Genomic DNA, 15,950 nt, shown 5'->3' with positions numbered 1-15,950 from the left:
GGTTCCTTATTGATGGTGCCCACAAGGTCAAATCTGCATTGTCTTTAGATTTAGCAGCCTAAAGAATAAAATCAATTCTAATAAAGAAAGTTTTTAACTAATTGCTGGTTGATATCTTCAACACTTACAGTAGTGATTTTCTTTGCAATGTTCTTTGCTCCATGCCACACATCATTCTGATGTGTGACCTCCTTATATTTCTCTTCCCTTTCTTAAAAAAATGCAATAATGCTTAATTAATAAACAAATGCATGTTGTAAATATTCCCTTACTGTCTTTTAAAGGGTAAACACAATTAATTATATAACATTGTAATCAATCTGCAAATGAAGTTGTTAAATTATTGAAAGTCTGACAATATTGATTATAACAGGTTGAACTATTAGAGTTCCAGGAATTGCCATATTGTTATAATGTAGATACTTACTCATCAATGCAGCAATTTCAATATGACCATCAGTTACCACCTCCTTCATAACTATTGGTGATGCAAGCAGTGTGTCCATCCCTCTTTCAAACCCAATCCTCTCCATATTATTGCTCTTACCAGCAGCTTCTCTCACATCAACCACATTCATTTGCAGTATGGCACGATCATTGGTATCAGCCAAGCTGTAAGTACAATATTGTGCACTATGGCCAGGCGAGTCATTCCTTCCATCACCACTCAATATAACCTCTTTGTTCTCTCTTTCTTTCCAACATTTCTGTTTGTGTTCTTCCCAGTAGTCATTAATGGCAGGGATGATGTACAACTTCTGATACTGATTGAATAATATTGATCAGAAATACTGCAGATTACAGAAGTTGAACATCAACCCCACCTTGGCGTAGGAATTGCCAGACAACAGCAAAGCAGAAGCAAGCACGAGGTTGCCTGCTCTAATCTTGTTGCAAGAGGGTTGAGCTGCCCATCTGCCTCCAACATGACCAGACCTACACCCCCAGGATACGACCAGGCATGTTCCAACATATGTTTTCTTATAGCTCAACACACGGCCACATCCTTGTCGTTTACAAACACTCCCATGTAATGATGTTATCAAAGCTATAAGAGTGTCTGTAAACACAATACACTTTTCCTTCTTGATTGCATCTTCAGGACTGACTTCTTCCACAGTAGAGATGTATTCTGGTTGAGTCGTCTTATGTTGCTGCTGTTGTTGTTGTTGGGTTCCAACATCTTCTGTGGGCTCATCTCCATCATGTCCACGGATTGTCACATTGAGCAAGTCATCCAGTAATGGCACGTCAAAACCCGGGGGACATACACTACAGTAAAATGGCAGTAACAGATATTATTGGACGAAATATTTTATGCCATATTCAGTGATATATAATGTGTATATTTATGTTTTAAATCAATAAGCATTACAGTAGGAATGTCACAAAGATTATTATTGAGGTTTTGCATCATCACTTACTCAAGAGAATCGTCCGACAAAACCTGGTCTGCCTGGATAGTGTGTTCACCAAAATTGTCATTATCATCATCACTTTCATCATCAGAACTATCATCTTTGGCTGTCAATGTTCGACTGTCAGAAATCACACTCTGACCCGACCTGAGATATAAACACATATTGCGTGTTTAAAAAGTAATACTCTCTGCGCGAAACTTTGCATGTATGGGTTTCAAATTATAAACTCAGTAATCACAATAAGTTTCAAATTACCTGATAGAATATGATGTTCTAACATCCGACAAAGCAGACAATGGACGCGGATTTGAGTGCGCGCTTGGCGTTGAGGTTTTAACTATAAAATATTTCATACGAATGTTTTATGCGAATATTTTAAAAAATGAAGTAAACAAATAACACACAAAAAAGGTCAGAGGTTTTATCATTTTATACTTACCAAACTATACGATTCATCGCAAGATAGCTGTCAAGAAGCATATCCGCCACATCCTTGTCTGTTCTCAATTTATGCTGCTCCTTAAACGCTCTCCATCGAGGAAAAGAACCCAACAAATACACTTTAGAGGCATCTCTACTAGCATAATATTCTTTTCTACTCGACGACATGACTCAGTGCTCTTGAAAGATTGAGAATTTCTTTCTTAAATTGTCGGCTGGTCATGGTTTTTAGACTGAACAATCCGGGGATTATCAACTTCGGGTGGAGTCCCCAGGCTGGCGCACGCGCAGAAGCCGTGTCTTTAAAACAGGCAAAAAAAATAAGAAATCTCAACCGCTCTTCTCTTCACCGCAATTTCGGCTCTCTTCACCGCAATTTCCACCGCTTTTCACCGCAATTTCCACCGCTTTTCACCGCAATTTCCACCGCTCTTCACCGCAATTTCCACGGCTCTTCACCGCAATTTCCTTTCGCTTCTACGCATGTGCGAGCTTTGTTTATATTTTTCGTTTTGGTGTGAATCCATTTCATTTGCACAACATGAAGTATTCAAAAAACTAAATTAAAATGGCGGACGCATCAAGAGTGAAGAGTGGAGCTTTATAAAACCATTCAACAATTGTCTTTTAAAAGACAACCAAATAAATATTTTGAAAAACAACTACTGGAAGATATCTCCTGTAAGTTTGTCGATTTTATCTAAGTTTGAGATACTGTGTATAATTATTTTTACAGTGATTGTTGGATGATTATTAAATTTGGATAAAAGATTATACTCAGATAATGATTTTATTTATAAAATACCTTCGTACTCTGTTCTAATATTGCAGGATACAGATTAATGAGCAAGATAATCATGCTTCCATGGTCAAAGTAGCTCTTCTGAGTGTGTTTCATCATCGACATCAATGCCATGTGGGTCAACATCACTGAATGAAACTGCTTCAATACGAAAGCTTACAAGTGAAGATATAGATAGGAGAGTATAACATCCCAACCTATACATTGTAGTTAAAATATAATAACAATATCAACCTCAAATTCAACTAATATTTTGTATGCAATCAAGCAAAATTTGGAAATGCTGGTTGTTAATTTTACTGCAATTATTACACAAGATATGATTACACTCCTTTATCATTACCCAATCCTGTCAGAATTGCTATCACATGTGAATGCAATATAATTTTTGTACACAATCATTATTTAATTATTGTTTTTAAGAGGCCTTCTCCAGACAATATTTATTTCAAGCTATATGATATTTGCTCCAATATTTGGCTATATTTGTGAAAGATACAGTTGCAAGCTCATTATGATCTATTGCCTCGTTATCTGGTCCTTAACAACATTTCTTAGCACACTACTTAATAAACACCTATGTAAGCTTTTACTGATTTCATACAGTGAGTTAGAAGTCAGATATGTTAAAAACAGAAGGAAAATGGTAGGTTAATGAATAGTTTGGTATGTTCTTGGTTCAAAAGTATCTTCCGCATTTAGTGGTGGCAATAATTTTATAATAGAGAAAACACAGGGTATGTAAACATGTGAAATAAACATGTTATTACTTGATGTGTTTCAGGTAACTCCAATCTTGGATACTTATCTTATATCTGTTGTTTGAACCTGTCTAGGGGCAAATTGAAAACAGTCAGGGTGATATTGTTGCAGACAAGGATGTTATCATTCGTCGTTCATGGTTGAATGATGCGAAACATATGTTACGCTGGTAGGTGATTTTTAACAACAGATGTTGCTTACTGCAGGATGAACTGTTTAGAACTGACAGAATTATCCAGTGTAAATATAGTTAGTTTGTGTAGGTTTCCTGCTGTAGTAACGCTGAATCAATAAGAGATGATCCAGTATGCCATTCCTTGTTATGCCCTTGATCCTAGCTGTAGTGTTTTCGATTAATTTTGTAAATGATACAACTCAACTTCAGCCATTACAATACTCATTCTGAGGCACAATGTCAACACGTGTCGGTGCTGTTTGACCCGCTATGCATGCTGGGTCATACACTACATCTCTCCCCACTAATAAATGTTGTCCCTTTAATATCAATATTCAACTGTTAACGTTTGGTGTCCGAAAAGGTTCGCACCCTAGTTTAAACATATATGTATATATAGTGGTCTGTCCGGTCTAACTATCAAATCCTAGTCTAACCGGTTCTTGCCGAAGTCTGAGAAGATAACGTTGTTCCTGTGGTTCTACCTCATCCGCTTCTTGGTTTGGTTCAGGAGGATCTCCTTGCTCTTGTACGTCCAATGCTATTTCATCTTCCACCTCGTTTTCATTTTCCCCTCTCACAGCATCACTAGCAACTGCAGATTCCATCTCTTGGGTCTTGTTTCTGTTCTCTGAAGCACGTAACTGATCGATATGTCTCCTCCAGATAACATTTGGTGCGACCTCTACTTGATAAGACACCGGTCCAGTTAGAGCACGTACAATTCCTTGGATCCACTTTTCCTTCCCGCGGTAATTTCTGACACTCACTGCTTGTCCAATGAAAAGTTGACGTGCATTACTGGCGATAGCACCTTTAGGTTTGGCTTGACTGACTTGTTTATCTATGACGTGTTTTCTAATGTCTGGTTTGATCAAGTCTAAACGCGTGCGTAAGTTTCGTCCCATGAAGAGAGATGCTGGTGTCTCACCGGTAGTACTATGTGGCGTATTTCTGTATTTCATTAGGAATTTAGATAGCTTAGTCTGTGTGGAGCCTGGTTCTTCCTTCATTGACGTCAGCGATTGTTTTAAAGTTTGAATGAATCTTTCTGCTAATCCATTCGTTGCTGGATGATATGGTGCAGATGTTATGTGCTTAACTCCGTTTTTCTTTAAAAACAGCTGGAATTCTCTTGCAGTAAACTGCGGACCGTTGTCACTGACGAGTTGTTGTGGTATCCCGTTCCGAGCAAACACTGTTCGTAGAGCTTCAATTGTTTTGGGTGTCGTTGTATTAGAGTGCATGATAATCACCTCTGGCCATTTAGAATGAGCGTCCACGATCACTAAAAACATCTTTCCAAGGAAGGGTCCCGCAAAATCGATATGAATACGTTGGGGGTCGATGGCCATTCCCAGGGGTGTAGAGGCGCATGTTTGGGGGCATGCTGAGTCCGCTGACAACCACTGCAACCTTTCGTTAACATTTCAATCTCGACATCAATCCCTGGCCACCAGACGTAACTTCTCGCCAAGGCTTTCATTCTGACGACACCAACGTGAGTTTCGTGTAATGTTTGCAGTACCTCGCTTCGTAACTTCGTAGGAATAACAACTCTACCTCCCCACATAATGCATCCTTGGTGCACGGTCAGTTCGTATCTCCGTGAATAAAATGGTGCGAGAGTGAGGTCTTTATTTTCGTGCCAACCTTTCATAACATGTTCATATACTTGGACCAGGGTCGAATCCCGTTGGGTTTCTTTACGTACATGCTGACAAGTGACAGGCAACATATTGAACTGTGATACGTGAAATGCCTCTACTGGGTCAACTGACTGATTTTTATCTTCCGTTGTAGCTAGGGGTAGACGGGATAATCCATCTGCATTACAATGTTTTGTCGAACTGCGGTATTCGATCTCGTAGTCAAATCCTGAAAGAAACAGCGCATACCGTTGCAGGCAGGCGGCCGTCATTGCTGGTATGGCTTTGGTTGGACTGAAAATTGCCGTGAGGGGTTTATGATCTGTTCGCAGAGTGAAGTGTCGTGCAAATATGTAAGTGTGGAATTTCTTCACCCCCCATATTAATGCCAGTGCCTCCTTGTCAATCTGTGAATAATGTTTTTCCGTTTTTGTGAGCGACCTTAATGCATACGCTAGGGGTCTCTCCGTATTGTCGGCATGACCTGTGTTAGGACTGCCCCTAGCCCATATGGGGAAGCATCGCATTCTAACTTGATAGAACGTTGAGGATCATAGTGTGCCAGGACTTCCTCCGATGCAATTAACTCCTTTGCTTTGAGAAACGCTTGCTCACATCCAGGGGTCCATTTCCATGGCTTGTATTTCTCCAGCAGCTGATTTAGTGGTTGGAGTAAGTTGGAAAGGTTTGGAAGAAAATTGTGGTAATAGTTGATGAGACCAAAAAAGGAACGAACTTGGGAAACATTTTCAGGTCGTGGCGCATTTAGCACAGCATCCACTTTCTGCTGGGACTTGTGTAGACCCAGCTTGCTGATCTCATGACCACAAAACTCAATTCTTTCTTTGAAGAACTCACACTTGCTACTGTTGGCTCTCAACCCATGTTTGCTAAGTCGGCTAAGGACTTCTTCAAGGTTGGCAAGATGCTCTTGGTCAGTTGCACCAGAAATGATCATATCATCCAGAATGCATTTCACGTGGGGAATTCCTTCCAATATTTCATCCATGGCTTGCTGCCAAATTGCAGGAGCAGAAGCCACACCAAATACAAGTCGGTTGTACTGGAATAGTCCTTTGTGTGTATTGATTGTTAGTAGTTTCTTTGATTCTTCTTCCATTTCCATTTGTAAATATGCTTGCCGTAGATCAATCTTGCTGAACTTTTGCCCCCCCCCCGAGGGTGGCAAAAATATCATCAATTCTTGGAAGGGGGTATTGTTGGACTTGCAATACTGGATTGATAGTTTGCTTGAAATCGCCACACAGCCGGACGTTCCCATTCTTTTTTATTACAGGAACAACAGGAGTTGCCCATTCACTCCACTCGACTTTGGTCAAAATGTTGTCGTTTTGTAACTTGGTCAACTCTGCCTCAACTTTTGGTCGTAAAGCGTATGGCACTTGTCTAGCTTTACAGAACTTTAATTGGCTGTTTTCTCTCAATGTTAACTTTGCTTTGACTGTACTTAGGCGACCGATATCCTCTCCAAAGACATCAGTAGACTTGTTAAGGATCTCTTGTACTCGGGTGAGTGGGTTTCTAGGTGGTGTGGCTGACAAGGCATTGATTGTTTTCCAATCTAGTGTGATCTTTTCAAGCCAGTCTCTGCCAAAGAGAGCAGGCCTTTGTATCAACAACATACAAATCTAGCTTCCGTTTCTCTTCCTTATACTGAACTTGGACATTCATGACCCCTTTGGGTTGGATCTTTTCACCAGTGTAAGTTTTGAGGACAGTGGTGGTTGGGTGGAGTTCAAATGATTTAAACATTGCATTGCATTGCTTCAGTGGGAGAACAGAGACAGCTGAGCCAGTGTCTAACTCCATTTGAAGGGATTTTCCTTCTACTTCAGGGTGACCCAGATTATGTTAGTGTGTCCTTTGGCAACTTTGTGTATTTCTAAGGATGCCAAGGTATCCTCACTATCACTATCACTTTCATTCTGAACTTCATGTACTTCCTGCTCCCCTTTTTTCTTCCTTGATGGTGCCTTTGGGGGGTATATTGTTGCTGAGATTTCCCCCTATACACTCGTTTTATGTATCCTTTCTTCCCACAGTTCCTACAGTATTGATCTTTGAAATGACATTGTTGGGAGTCCCTCTTTGCCACATCTATAACACCTATGTTGTTTTGGCGTTTCGCGCATCGTGTACACAGGAAGTTCAGTCTTGGCTTTCCCTCTTAACTCGACTGAATCTTTCATAGCTGCTTCCATGGCAACGGCGACTTTGAGCGCTTTCTCAAACGTAAGGCTAGTTTCGACCAGTAATCGTTTCTGAATAGCTTCATTGTGTAATCCACACACTAATCTATCTCTTAAGGAGTCATTTAATGCTGTCCCGAACTCGCAATGTTCTGATAACTTTTTAATTTCGGCCACATAGGTATGAATATTTTCGTTTTCTCGTTGATCTCGCTTATGAAATCTAAATCGTTCTGCTATAAGCAGGGGTTTGGGTGATAAATGTTCTTTAAGGATTGCCACTATTTCATCGAATGATTTTGTTGCCGGTTTTTCAGGGAGGTTAGTGTTCGTAATAAACTATATGTCTTACCTCCGATTACGGTCAACAAAACTGCCACTTTTTTTTTCATTTTCTACATCATTTGCCAGGAAAATTTTTCCACTCTTTCTATATATGCCGTCCAGTTCTCGCGTGTTTCGTCAAATTCTTCTAGTTTGCCAATCGAATTCATCGCTTTATTTATGTCACTTCAGACTGAATAAATGCCGTTTCTGTGACTTGAATTTTTAACTAATTGTTCATAATCCCATCTTCGTCGCCAGTTTAGTGTTTTCGACTAATTTTGTAAATGAACAACTCAACTTCAGCTATTACAATACTCTATTCTGAGGAACAATGTCAAACATGTCGGTGCTGTTTGACCCGCTATGCATGCTGGGTCATACACATACACTAGCTTCAAATATATTGTTCTTTCTTATGTAGTTAAACATGTATACTGAAATTAAAATATATTTAATATTCCGTAAAGACATATTCTATCATATAAGTGTTAGCAATTGTCTTGTTTTTTGTAGATACAGACAGAGCCACATCCGCAGTCCTTATATTGTGGGTTTGGTATGTAATATACAATTTCTTTACCTAAGCTATGAATCACCGACACGCACTTAATTTAATTATGACGTCTTCCGGTAGGCGGGGCTTATTTCGCTATTTCCTTAGCTTTGCTTTTGACTTCCGGTTTTTTCGATGGGGTGGTCAGACACGTCCACTTAATTTAATTATGAGGTCACTTCCGTTGGGCGGGGCTTTTTTCGCTACTTCCTTACGCTTTGACTTTTGACTTCCGGTTTTTCAATAGGCGTGATCCAGTGAACTCAAATAAAACTGGAACGCTCACTCTATGACTTTCCCTCATTGATGAGTGAAGCCAAGATGGCGGATCATGATGCCTTTCTTGTAGGTATGATCCAGGCCTCTGGCGCGGAAACTTCAAAGGAAAAATCAGAATTCCCGACAAAATTTCCGCGTGGAGGCCTGGATCATACCTACAAGAAAGGCTTCATGATCCGCCATCTTGGCTTCAAACTTCCGGCAGAGTGAGCGTTCCAGTTTTATTTCAGTTCACTGGCGTGATCTGACACTTCCACTTAATCTAATTATGATGTCACTTCCGGTAGGCAGGGCTAATTTTGCTACTTCCTTACCCTTTGACTTTTGACTTCCGGTTTTTCGATGGGCGTGATCAGACACACCCGCTTAATCTAATTATGACGTCACTTCCGGTAGGCAGGGCTTATTTCGCTAATTCCTTACCCTTTGACTTTTGACTTCCGGTTTTTTGATGGCCGTGATCAGACACGCCCACTTAATCTAATTATGACGTCACTTCCTGTCGGCGGCCTTATTTCCCTACTTCCTTACGCTTTGACTTTTGACTTCCGGTTTTTAAATGGGCGTGGTCAGACACACCCGCTTAATCTAATTATGACGTCACTTCCGGTGGGCAGGGCTTATTTCGCTAATTCCTTACCCTTTGACTTTTGACTTCCGGTTTTTTGATGGGCGTGATCAGACACGCCCACTTAATCTAATTATGACGTCACTTCCTGTCGGCGGCCTTATTTCCCTACTTCCTTACGCTTTGACTTTTGACTTCCGGTTTTTAAATGGGCGTGGTCAGACACGCCCACTCAATCTAATTATGACGTCACTTCCAGTAGGCGGGGCTTATTTCGCTACTTCCTTACGCTTTGACTTTTGACTTCCGGTTTTTCGATGGGCGTGATCAGACACGCCCACTTAATCTAATTATGACGTCACTTCCGGTCGTCGGGCCTTTTTTCCCTACTTCCTTACGCTTTGACTTTTGACTTCCGGTTTTTTAATTGGCATGGTCAGACACGCCCACTCAATCTAATTATGACGTCACTTCTAGTAGGCGGGGCTTATTTCTCTACTTCCTTACGCTTTGACTTTTGACTTCCGATTTTTCGATGGGCGTGATCATACACGCCCACTTAATCTAATTATGACGTCACTTCCGGTCGGCGGGCCTTATTTTCCTACTTCCTTACGCTTTGACTTTTGACTTCCGGTTTTTTAATTGGCATGGTCAGACACGCCCACTTAATCTAATTATGACGTCACTTCCAGTAGGCGGGGCTTATTTCTCTACTTCCTTACGCTTTGACTTTTGACTTCCGGTTTTTCGATGGGCGTGATCAGACACGCCCACTTAATCTCATTATGACGTCACTTCTTGTCCGCGGGGCTCATTTCGCTACTTCCTTACGCTTTGACTTTCGACTTCCGGTTTTTCGATGGGCGTGATCAGACACGCCCACTTAATCTAATCATGACGTCACTTCCAGTCTGCGGGGCTTATTTCGCTACTTCCTTACGCTTTAACTTTTGACCTGAGGTTTTGATGGGTGTGGTCAGACACGCCCACTTAATCTAAATATGATGTCATTTCCATTAGGCGGGGCTTTTTTCGCTACTTCCTTACGCTTTGACTTTTGACTTTTGGCTTTTCGATGGGCGTGGTCAGACACGCCCACTTAATCTCATTATGACGTCACTTCCGGTAAGCAGGGCTTATTTCGCTACTTGCTTACGCTTTTGACTTTTAAATTGTGGTTTTTTGATGGGCATGATCAGACACGCCCACTTAATCTAATTATAACGTCACTTCCGGTCCGCGAAGCTTATTTCGCTACTTCCTTACGCTTTGATTTTTGACTTCAAGTTTTTCGATGGGCGTGTTCAGACACGCCCAATTAATCTAATTATGACGTCACTTCCGGTGAGCGGTGCTTATTTCGCTACTTCCTTACGCTTTGACTTTTGACTTCCGGTTTTTTGATGGGCGTGGTCAGACACGCCACTTAATCTCATTATGACGTCACTTCCGGTGGGCAGGGCTTATTTCGCTACTTCCTTACGCTTTGACTTTTGACTTCCGTTTTTTCGATGGGCGTGGTCAGACACGCCCACTTAATCTAATTATGATGTTACTTCTGGTGGGCGGGGCTTATTTCACTACTTCCTTACGCTATGACTTTTCACTTCCGGTTTTTCGATGGGCGTGGTGAAACACGCCCCCTTAATCTAATTATGACGTCACTTCCGGTGGGCGGGGCTTAGAATGCTCATTGATTTGCGGTCATTGTATGAAACCTTGCTGGTTGGTTCATGTCCTTGCCATAGCTTCACAAAAATGCCAGGGCATATTGGTAGTGTCTACCACATTGTTTGTCGCCATGGCGTAAGTATAGAAGTATTTCACCTGCAATGCAACTCTACTTTTGAGACGTGTAAATTACGAAAGTACAACTTATATTTCGTATTGTTCTCTCAACATATCGAACATCTTCACTGACACTAATTAACATCTCTCAAGAGCAGAATTGCATTGCAAGTTGCGAGAAAAATTGCACCCTGTAACAGGGCATTTATCATCTTGTTTTCTTAGACAACCGTAGCCCTAGTCTGAGACGTATACAGTGATATACAATTTAGAGCATTTATAAAATTTACATTTATAGAATTTTTACTCTGGGTGTTCTAAAAAATAATTCTTTTGGGTGTCCTTTCCTTTCAGGTAACTGCAGCTTCAAAGTTTCTGACTTTACAGGAGTCAGTAAGAGATGCAGCCGATCTCTATTTATCATTTAAGCATATTCCTTTTGTTTTTCTTTGCGACATGGCTTGTTGGTTTGTCAGGCACTTAGAGTGCCGGGTCAGTAAAGAAATGACCGAATAGCTATGGAAAGATAACAGAGGGTGTTTTGAGGTACCATCATTGGATAAACCACCATCAAAGGTATCGTTTACGAAAAATCTACATATTACTGGTGTATTGTGCACGTTCATTGCCCTGCAACATTTTTATTCAGTCAAGGCTAACTTAAGATATGACTTGAAAACAGTTTAGAATATTCTGAAAACCCATAAAATGGAACAAATAAATTATTAATTTTGTTGTCATGACACTTCTAGGAAATGAGTGTCCCTATGCTGACAACAGCAGAATACAGAAAAAGTGACAATGATATGATACAGGTGGAGGATGGTAGCATGATTCATCCATTGACAGGCACATCCAGGAGATATGTTTTAGGTGACAGATTTCACACAGCAAGCAATCCTCACAAGTCACCCCTTTGTGAATATTACAACATAAATCTTTTGTCTCAGTCGAACACGATAAAAACAAGCTATCAAGAGTCCGAAAACAACTGAAAGAATAAGCGATGGTTACAAAGCTCAACAATGCAAAATTTTTCCATGCACTATTTTTATAACTTTTTGATGGATTTCTATCAAAATGAGGAAATAGTAAAAAAGCAACATGACGTAGCTTCGAGACAGCTAAAACCTGGGCAGATGTTATGCAGGAATTCATATATGCAATTTGTGATAAAAGATGGTGAAAAATAAGCATTAGGGTTATTACTCATTGCGCGCTTGTTGTTTACATTGGGTAGGTGGAACTCGTCAGTCTTGGAAGACAGTCCACCTAGGAGAAGGAAAACTCTGATTTAAAACCCCCGGACTCGTGCAATAAATGGGTCATGATCAGGCTGTCCATGTCGGATTCATTGATGCTGCTAATAATTATTGCAATACTTAATGTTTCCTAGGCATGCTGACGAGCCCTGAGATAGGGCGAAACAGCCATTATACACGTATTGTTATACGTAGTATTAGTTATTTATTTATTGGATCTAGTGTTCATAACTTTTCATATCTTTAGCAAGCAATTGGACGGTTTATTCGTTCTTTAATGTTTGCAATTAAATTATTTTCTAGATTTCTGTTTGCAGAAGTCGCACAGCCTATAATTAAAAAAAAACTTGTTTGAACGTCAATCATATTTATAGGACGTTGAAGTATTAATATTACTGTAAATGTATTGACTTACCACTTTCCTTTAGGTACTCTTTCAATTCCTAGGCACTCATGATGGTAGTAGCCTTTATCTGGACACTATAGTTATGGTTGAAAAATAAACAGTTATTGACCGACATTCAGTTTTAAGGAAACTATTAGTGGGATACGAGATGTAGTATCGTTTATTTTACAGATAGTGGAATGAACATAGAAACCTCAACCAGACAACATAAGATTGCTTTTATAAATTTCTCGTACATAAGGTTCTCGGACAAGAAACTCTCGGTACTGAGAAAATATATGCGAGCTTAACTGTTTTACTGCATTTGAGCACGATGCAAAATTGAATCTAGTCTATATGTACTATTTTATACATACGTTATTTTTGTTTGTGGTTTCACATATCAGCATCATGTCCTACGATTCTTTATCTCTTTCCTGGAACGATTATGGTATATACATCATTGTATATACATTGTATATACATCGTGCAACTTGCTCTTAATTCAGAACTGCGTGACACAAAGTTCAGAAGTTCTTGCCGGTAAGAGAACTTAGGGGGAAAACAAATGTAAATAAACTGATCAATGATGATAATGTATTTTCCTTTAATGCTGGTATCATGCATGAATAAAAAGGACTTAGACTGGAATTGCACTGGTCCAATATGAATTCGGGGACACACAAGTTTCCCGTCCGAAAGTTACCGTCTCGTCCAAAGAGTGGGAAAATTATGCTGATATTGAAAAATTGTATAAGTACGTCATAAAACTAGATGTATGATTTACCTCTTTGCATGAACACCATTTGTATACTTTAATTTTGCCGGAATTCGGAGGACATGATAATCCACTCGTCCCAGCAGTTGTCCCAACACTTTCATTATCAGATCGTGTAGAGCCTATATGTGATTTAAAAAAAGAAAATATGCTCATCAAAATGTTGATGCAAAAAGTCCATGGATTTGGACAGACACACTTGTTAATCAGCATTTCTTTTACTTACTCCGAGGAAGAATGCCAATAGCACCTTCTGCAAATAATCGCTTTCTGGTGTGCGATTCACCTGTAATTAGTTAAAAGGCATAGACATATTTATGTTATATATATATATTATGTATACAGTAATTTATATAATCGTACTTGCAAACCACACAAGACACATCGTATATCGTTTACCTCTTGCAGGCATTTCATTTGCTTGCTCGCAGACATTTTGATCGCCAGTTGCTATTGGGTTTGAATCGGGAATTTTGTCTTAGGAAGTTCTCACATCTGTTGTATTGTGATTAAGATAATTAGAAAGAGCAAAATAAAGTAAATGAATTGTATGCCGGGCGGCAACAAGTATTGCATTATTAAGTCAGGTGCACGCAACTGTAGTAACGAGCATAAATATTTGCATGCAAGCTGAATAAGTCAAATAAAACGAACCTATTTCGGGTCTCTTTATTATTTTTTGCGCGACTTCAATAGCCTGTAAATTATTCACAGAAAAATTTGTAACGCTTAAAACTTTATAACATCGTTAAAAAAACATTAAAAAAATTACAAAAGCATCAAAACTCGTTAGTAATTCGTTTTGATATTTTTAAAATGACATACCCAAGCAAATGTTTTCCTTTTTCTTGGAGTCAGGTTGTTATATCTAGCCTTTGTGTTTGGTGTAAGTTTCTATTTGAATAGTCAAGGATACACAGTGACACAAAGATTAGACAAGTCGTTAAACTGCTCATACAATCTCCTAACTGAGTAAGCCTGCATACCTCTGTAAAACTGAAGTTGAGCTCCTCTTCACTTTCGGTAGGTGCAGTTGTATTTTTGCGATATTGCATGACTTGACTATTTTTAAATGCTATACAAATGTGTTATTAAAAGTTTCAAAACAATTAATATGCTGATGAAATACTCAAATAGTAATCCTCATCTGATTCTGTTATTTCTGTATACCTTCTAACTTTATCCTCAACTCGTTTTCGAGAGTGTCCAAGCTTTCGCAACCTTCGTCCGATATTGTTGTTGCTGGATTGTTGATTTCTTCCATATCACTCTCATTGGGGGCATCATCCCGAATTCCACTAGCTTATGAGTAATATTGTTAGAACAACGATTACATTCACCATACAAAAAAAGCCTAAACTTCGAACCAAAAAGAATTGCATAGAAACTTTATTTAAAACTTTCTTACCATACACTATCATATGTTGCGTGAATGGCATCAGTTTCCTCAGAAAAATTCGGTATGCTCTTTTCTGGCAAACGTGTTTCCTTTTAATCGTTTGCTCCAAGGTGTATTCCCTGTCTTTGCCGAAGTATATCCCTATTGTCCCCAGCTCCCGTACAAGCGTACTTTGCAATTCTTTAAAATTCCTATTAAAACAACAAACATTTTGTGAAATGCAGTCAAAAGACCGCGTTAGACTCCAAAACTGTATGTGTTACTCACTGTATGTGAAATATCGACAAAACTGTCGACAGCAGTTGACAGTAGCGCAATGCCTGGAACCTTCATCCCTTCGATGTTCTTGACAGTAACTTTAGGGTGCAGCCATGTAAGAATCTTAAAAGAGATCAGCAAAATCTGTAAATGTTATATCCAAGGAAATCGAACACTGTGTATATGGCGCCATTTAATACCTTATTTCATTCGGAATTTTTTTTATGTATATAGAAAAATGAAAGAAAACAAACCGGGTCTTTTTCCTCGGCAATCTTTTCAATGATGTTAGCTTTTAGCCTTTGCATTGTTGAATGTATACTGACTGTCTGCACCTTTAATAACTTGCGGCATGCAAACAATACATAATCTTTGGTGTTCGCTTGGTTACCACACGAGAAACGTAACTAAAATGAGAAACATAAGTCATGTAAAAATGAACTCTATTATTGAAAACTAGTCCGATCTATTTTTTGCAAGTTATTTGAGTTTCACATACCAGAGCATTTGCGACCAAAATCCTGAATCAAGCACATGCCGCAGCCATCTTGCTTTTGGAGGTAAGGGGCCACGCTGCTCTTGTTCAATTCTCACATTGAAAAATAAAAACAAAAAGCAAACCAAAGTGTGCTACGCTTGCTACGCTTGCTACGCTTGCTACGCTTGCTACGCTTGCTACGCTTGCTACGCTTGCTACGCTTGCTACGCTTGCTACGCTTGCTACGCTTGCTACGCTTGCTACGCTTGCGACGCTTGCTACGCTTGCTACGCTTGCTACGCTTGCTACGCTTGCTACGCTTGCTACGCTTGCTACGCTTGCTACGCTTGCTACGCTTGCTACGCTTGCTACGCTTGCTACGCTTGCTACGCTTGCTACGCTTGCTACGCTT

The 15,950-nt window shown here is 39.7% G+C and overlaps 3 protein-coding genes and 1 long non-coding RNA gene across 4 annotated transcripts; all 4 read right to left on the bottom strand.

Annotated features, from left to right (window-relative positions):
- Window positions 1-511: 511 nt before the first annotated feature.
- Window positions 512-2,030, bottom strand: LOC114538059. The gene is made up of 4 exons (XM_028559182.1): window positions 1,871-2,030; window positions 1,677-1,758; window positions 1,425-1,565; window positions 512-1,272 (listed from the first exon to the last, which is right to left on the bottom strand). Exons 1-4 carry the CDS (start codon window positions 2,028-2,030, stop codon window positions 783-785), a joined length of 873 nt encoding a protein of 290 aa, XP_028414983.1. The 3' UTR covers window positions 512-782.
- Window positions 2,031-4,014: 1,984 nt separating this feature from the next.
- On the bottom strand, window positions 4,015-4,899 carry LOC114538057 (uncharacterized protein K02A2.6-like). The gene has a single exon (XM_028559181.1). The coding sequence runs from the start codon at window positions 4,897-4,899 to the stop codon at window positions 4,015-4,017; it is 885 nt and encodes a 294-aa protein (XP_028414982.1).
- An 8,982-nt stretch (window positions 4,900-13,881) lies between these two features.
- LOC114538043 lies at window positions 13,882-14,898 on the bottom strand. The gene is made up of 6 exons (XM_028559166.1): window positions 14,812-14,898; window positions 14,574-14,705; window positions 14,390-14,478; window positions 14,229-14,297; window positions 14,058-14,100; window positions 13,882-13,898 (listed from the first exon to the last, which is right to left on the bottom strand). Exons 1-6 carry the CDS (start codon window positions 14,840-14,842, stop codon window positions 13,882-13,884), a joined length of 381 nt encoding a protein of 126 aa, XP_028414967.1. The 5' UTR covers window positions 14,843-14,898.
- Window positions 14,899-14,916: 18 nt separating this feature from the next.
- On the bottom strand, window positions 14,917-15,680 carry LOC114538077. The gene is made up of 4 exons (XR_003688670.1): window positions 15,560-15,680; window positions 15,315-15,467; window positions 15,070-15,183; window positions 14,917-14,993 (listed from the first exon to the last, which is right to left on the bottom strand). It is a non-coding gene; the product is annotated as an uncharacterized LOC114538077 (long non-coding RNA).
- Between the last annotated feature and the right edge of the window lie 270 nt (window positions 15,681-15,950).

The sequence above is a fragment of the Dendronephthya gigantea genome, unplaced genomic scaffold, assembly GCF_004324835.1.
Source record: "Dendronephthya gigantea isolate DGI-Jeju-01 unplaced genomic scaffold, DenGig_1.0 000173F, whole genome shotgun sequence".
Taxonomy (NCBI): Eukaryota; Metazoa; Cnidaria; class Anthozoa; order Malacalcyonacea; family Nephtheidae; genus Dendronephthya; species Dendronephthya gigantea.
This window is presented reverse-complemented; position numbering and strand designations above follow the sequence as displayed.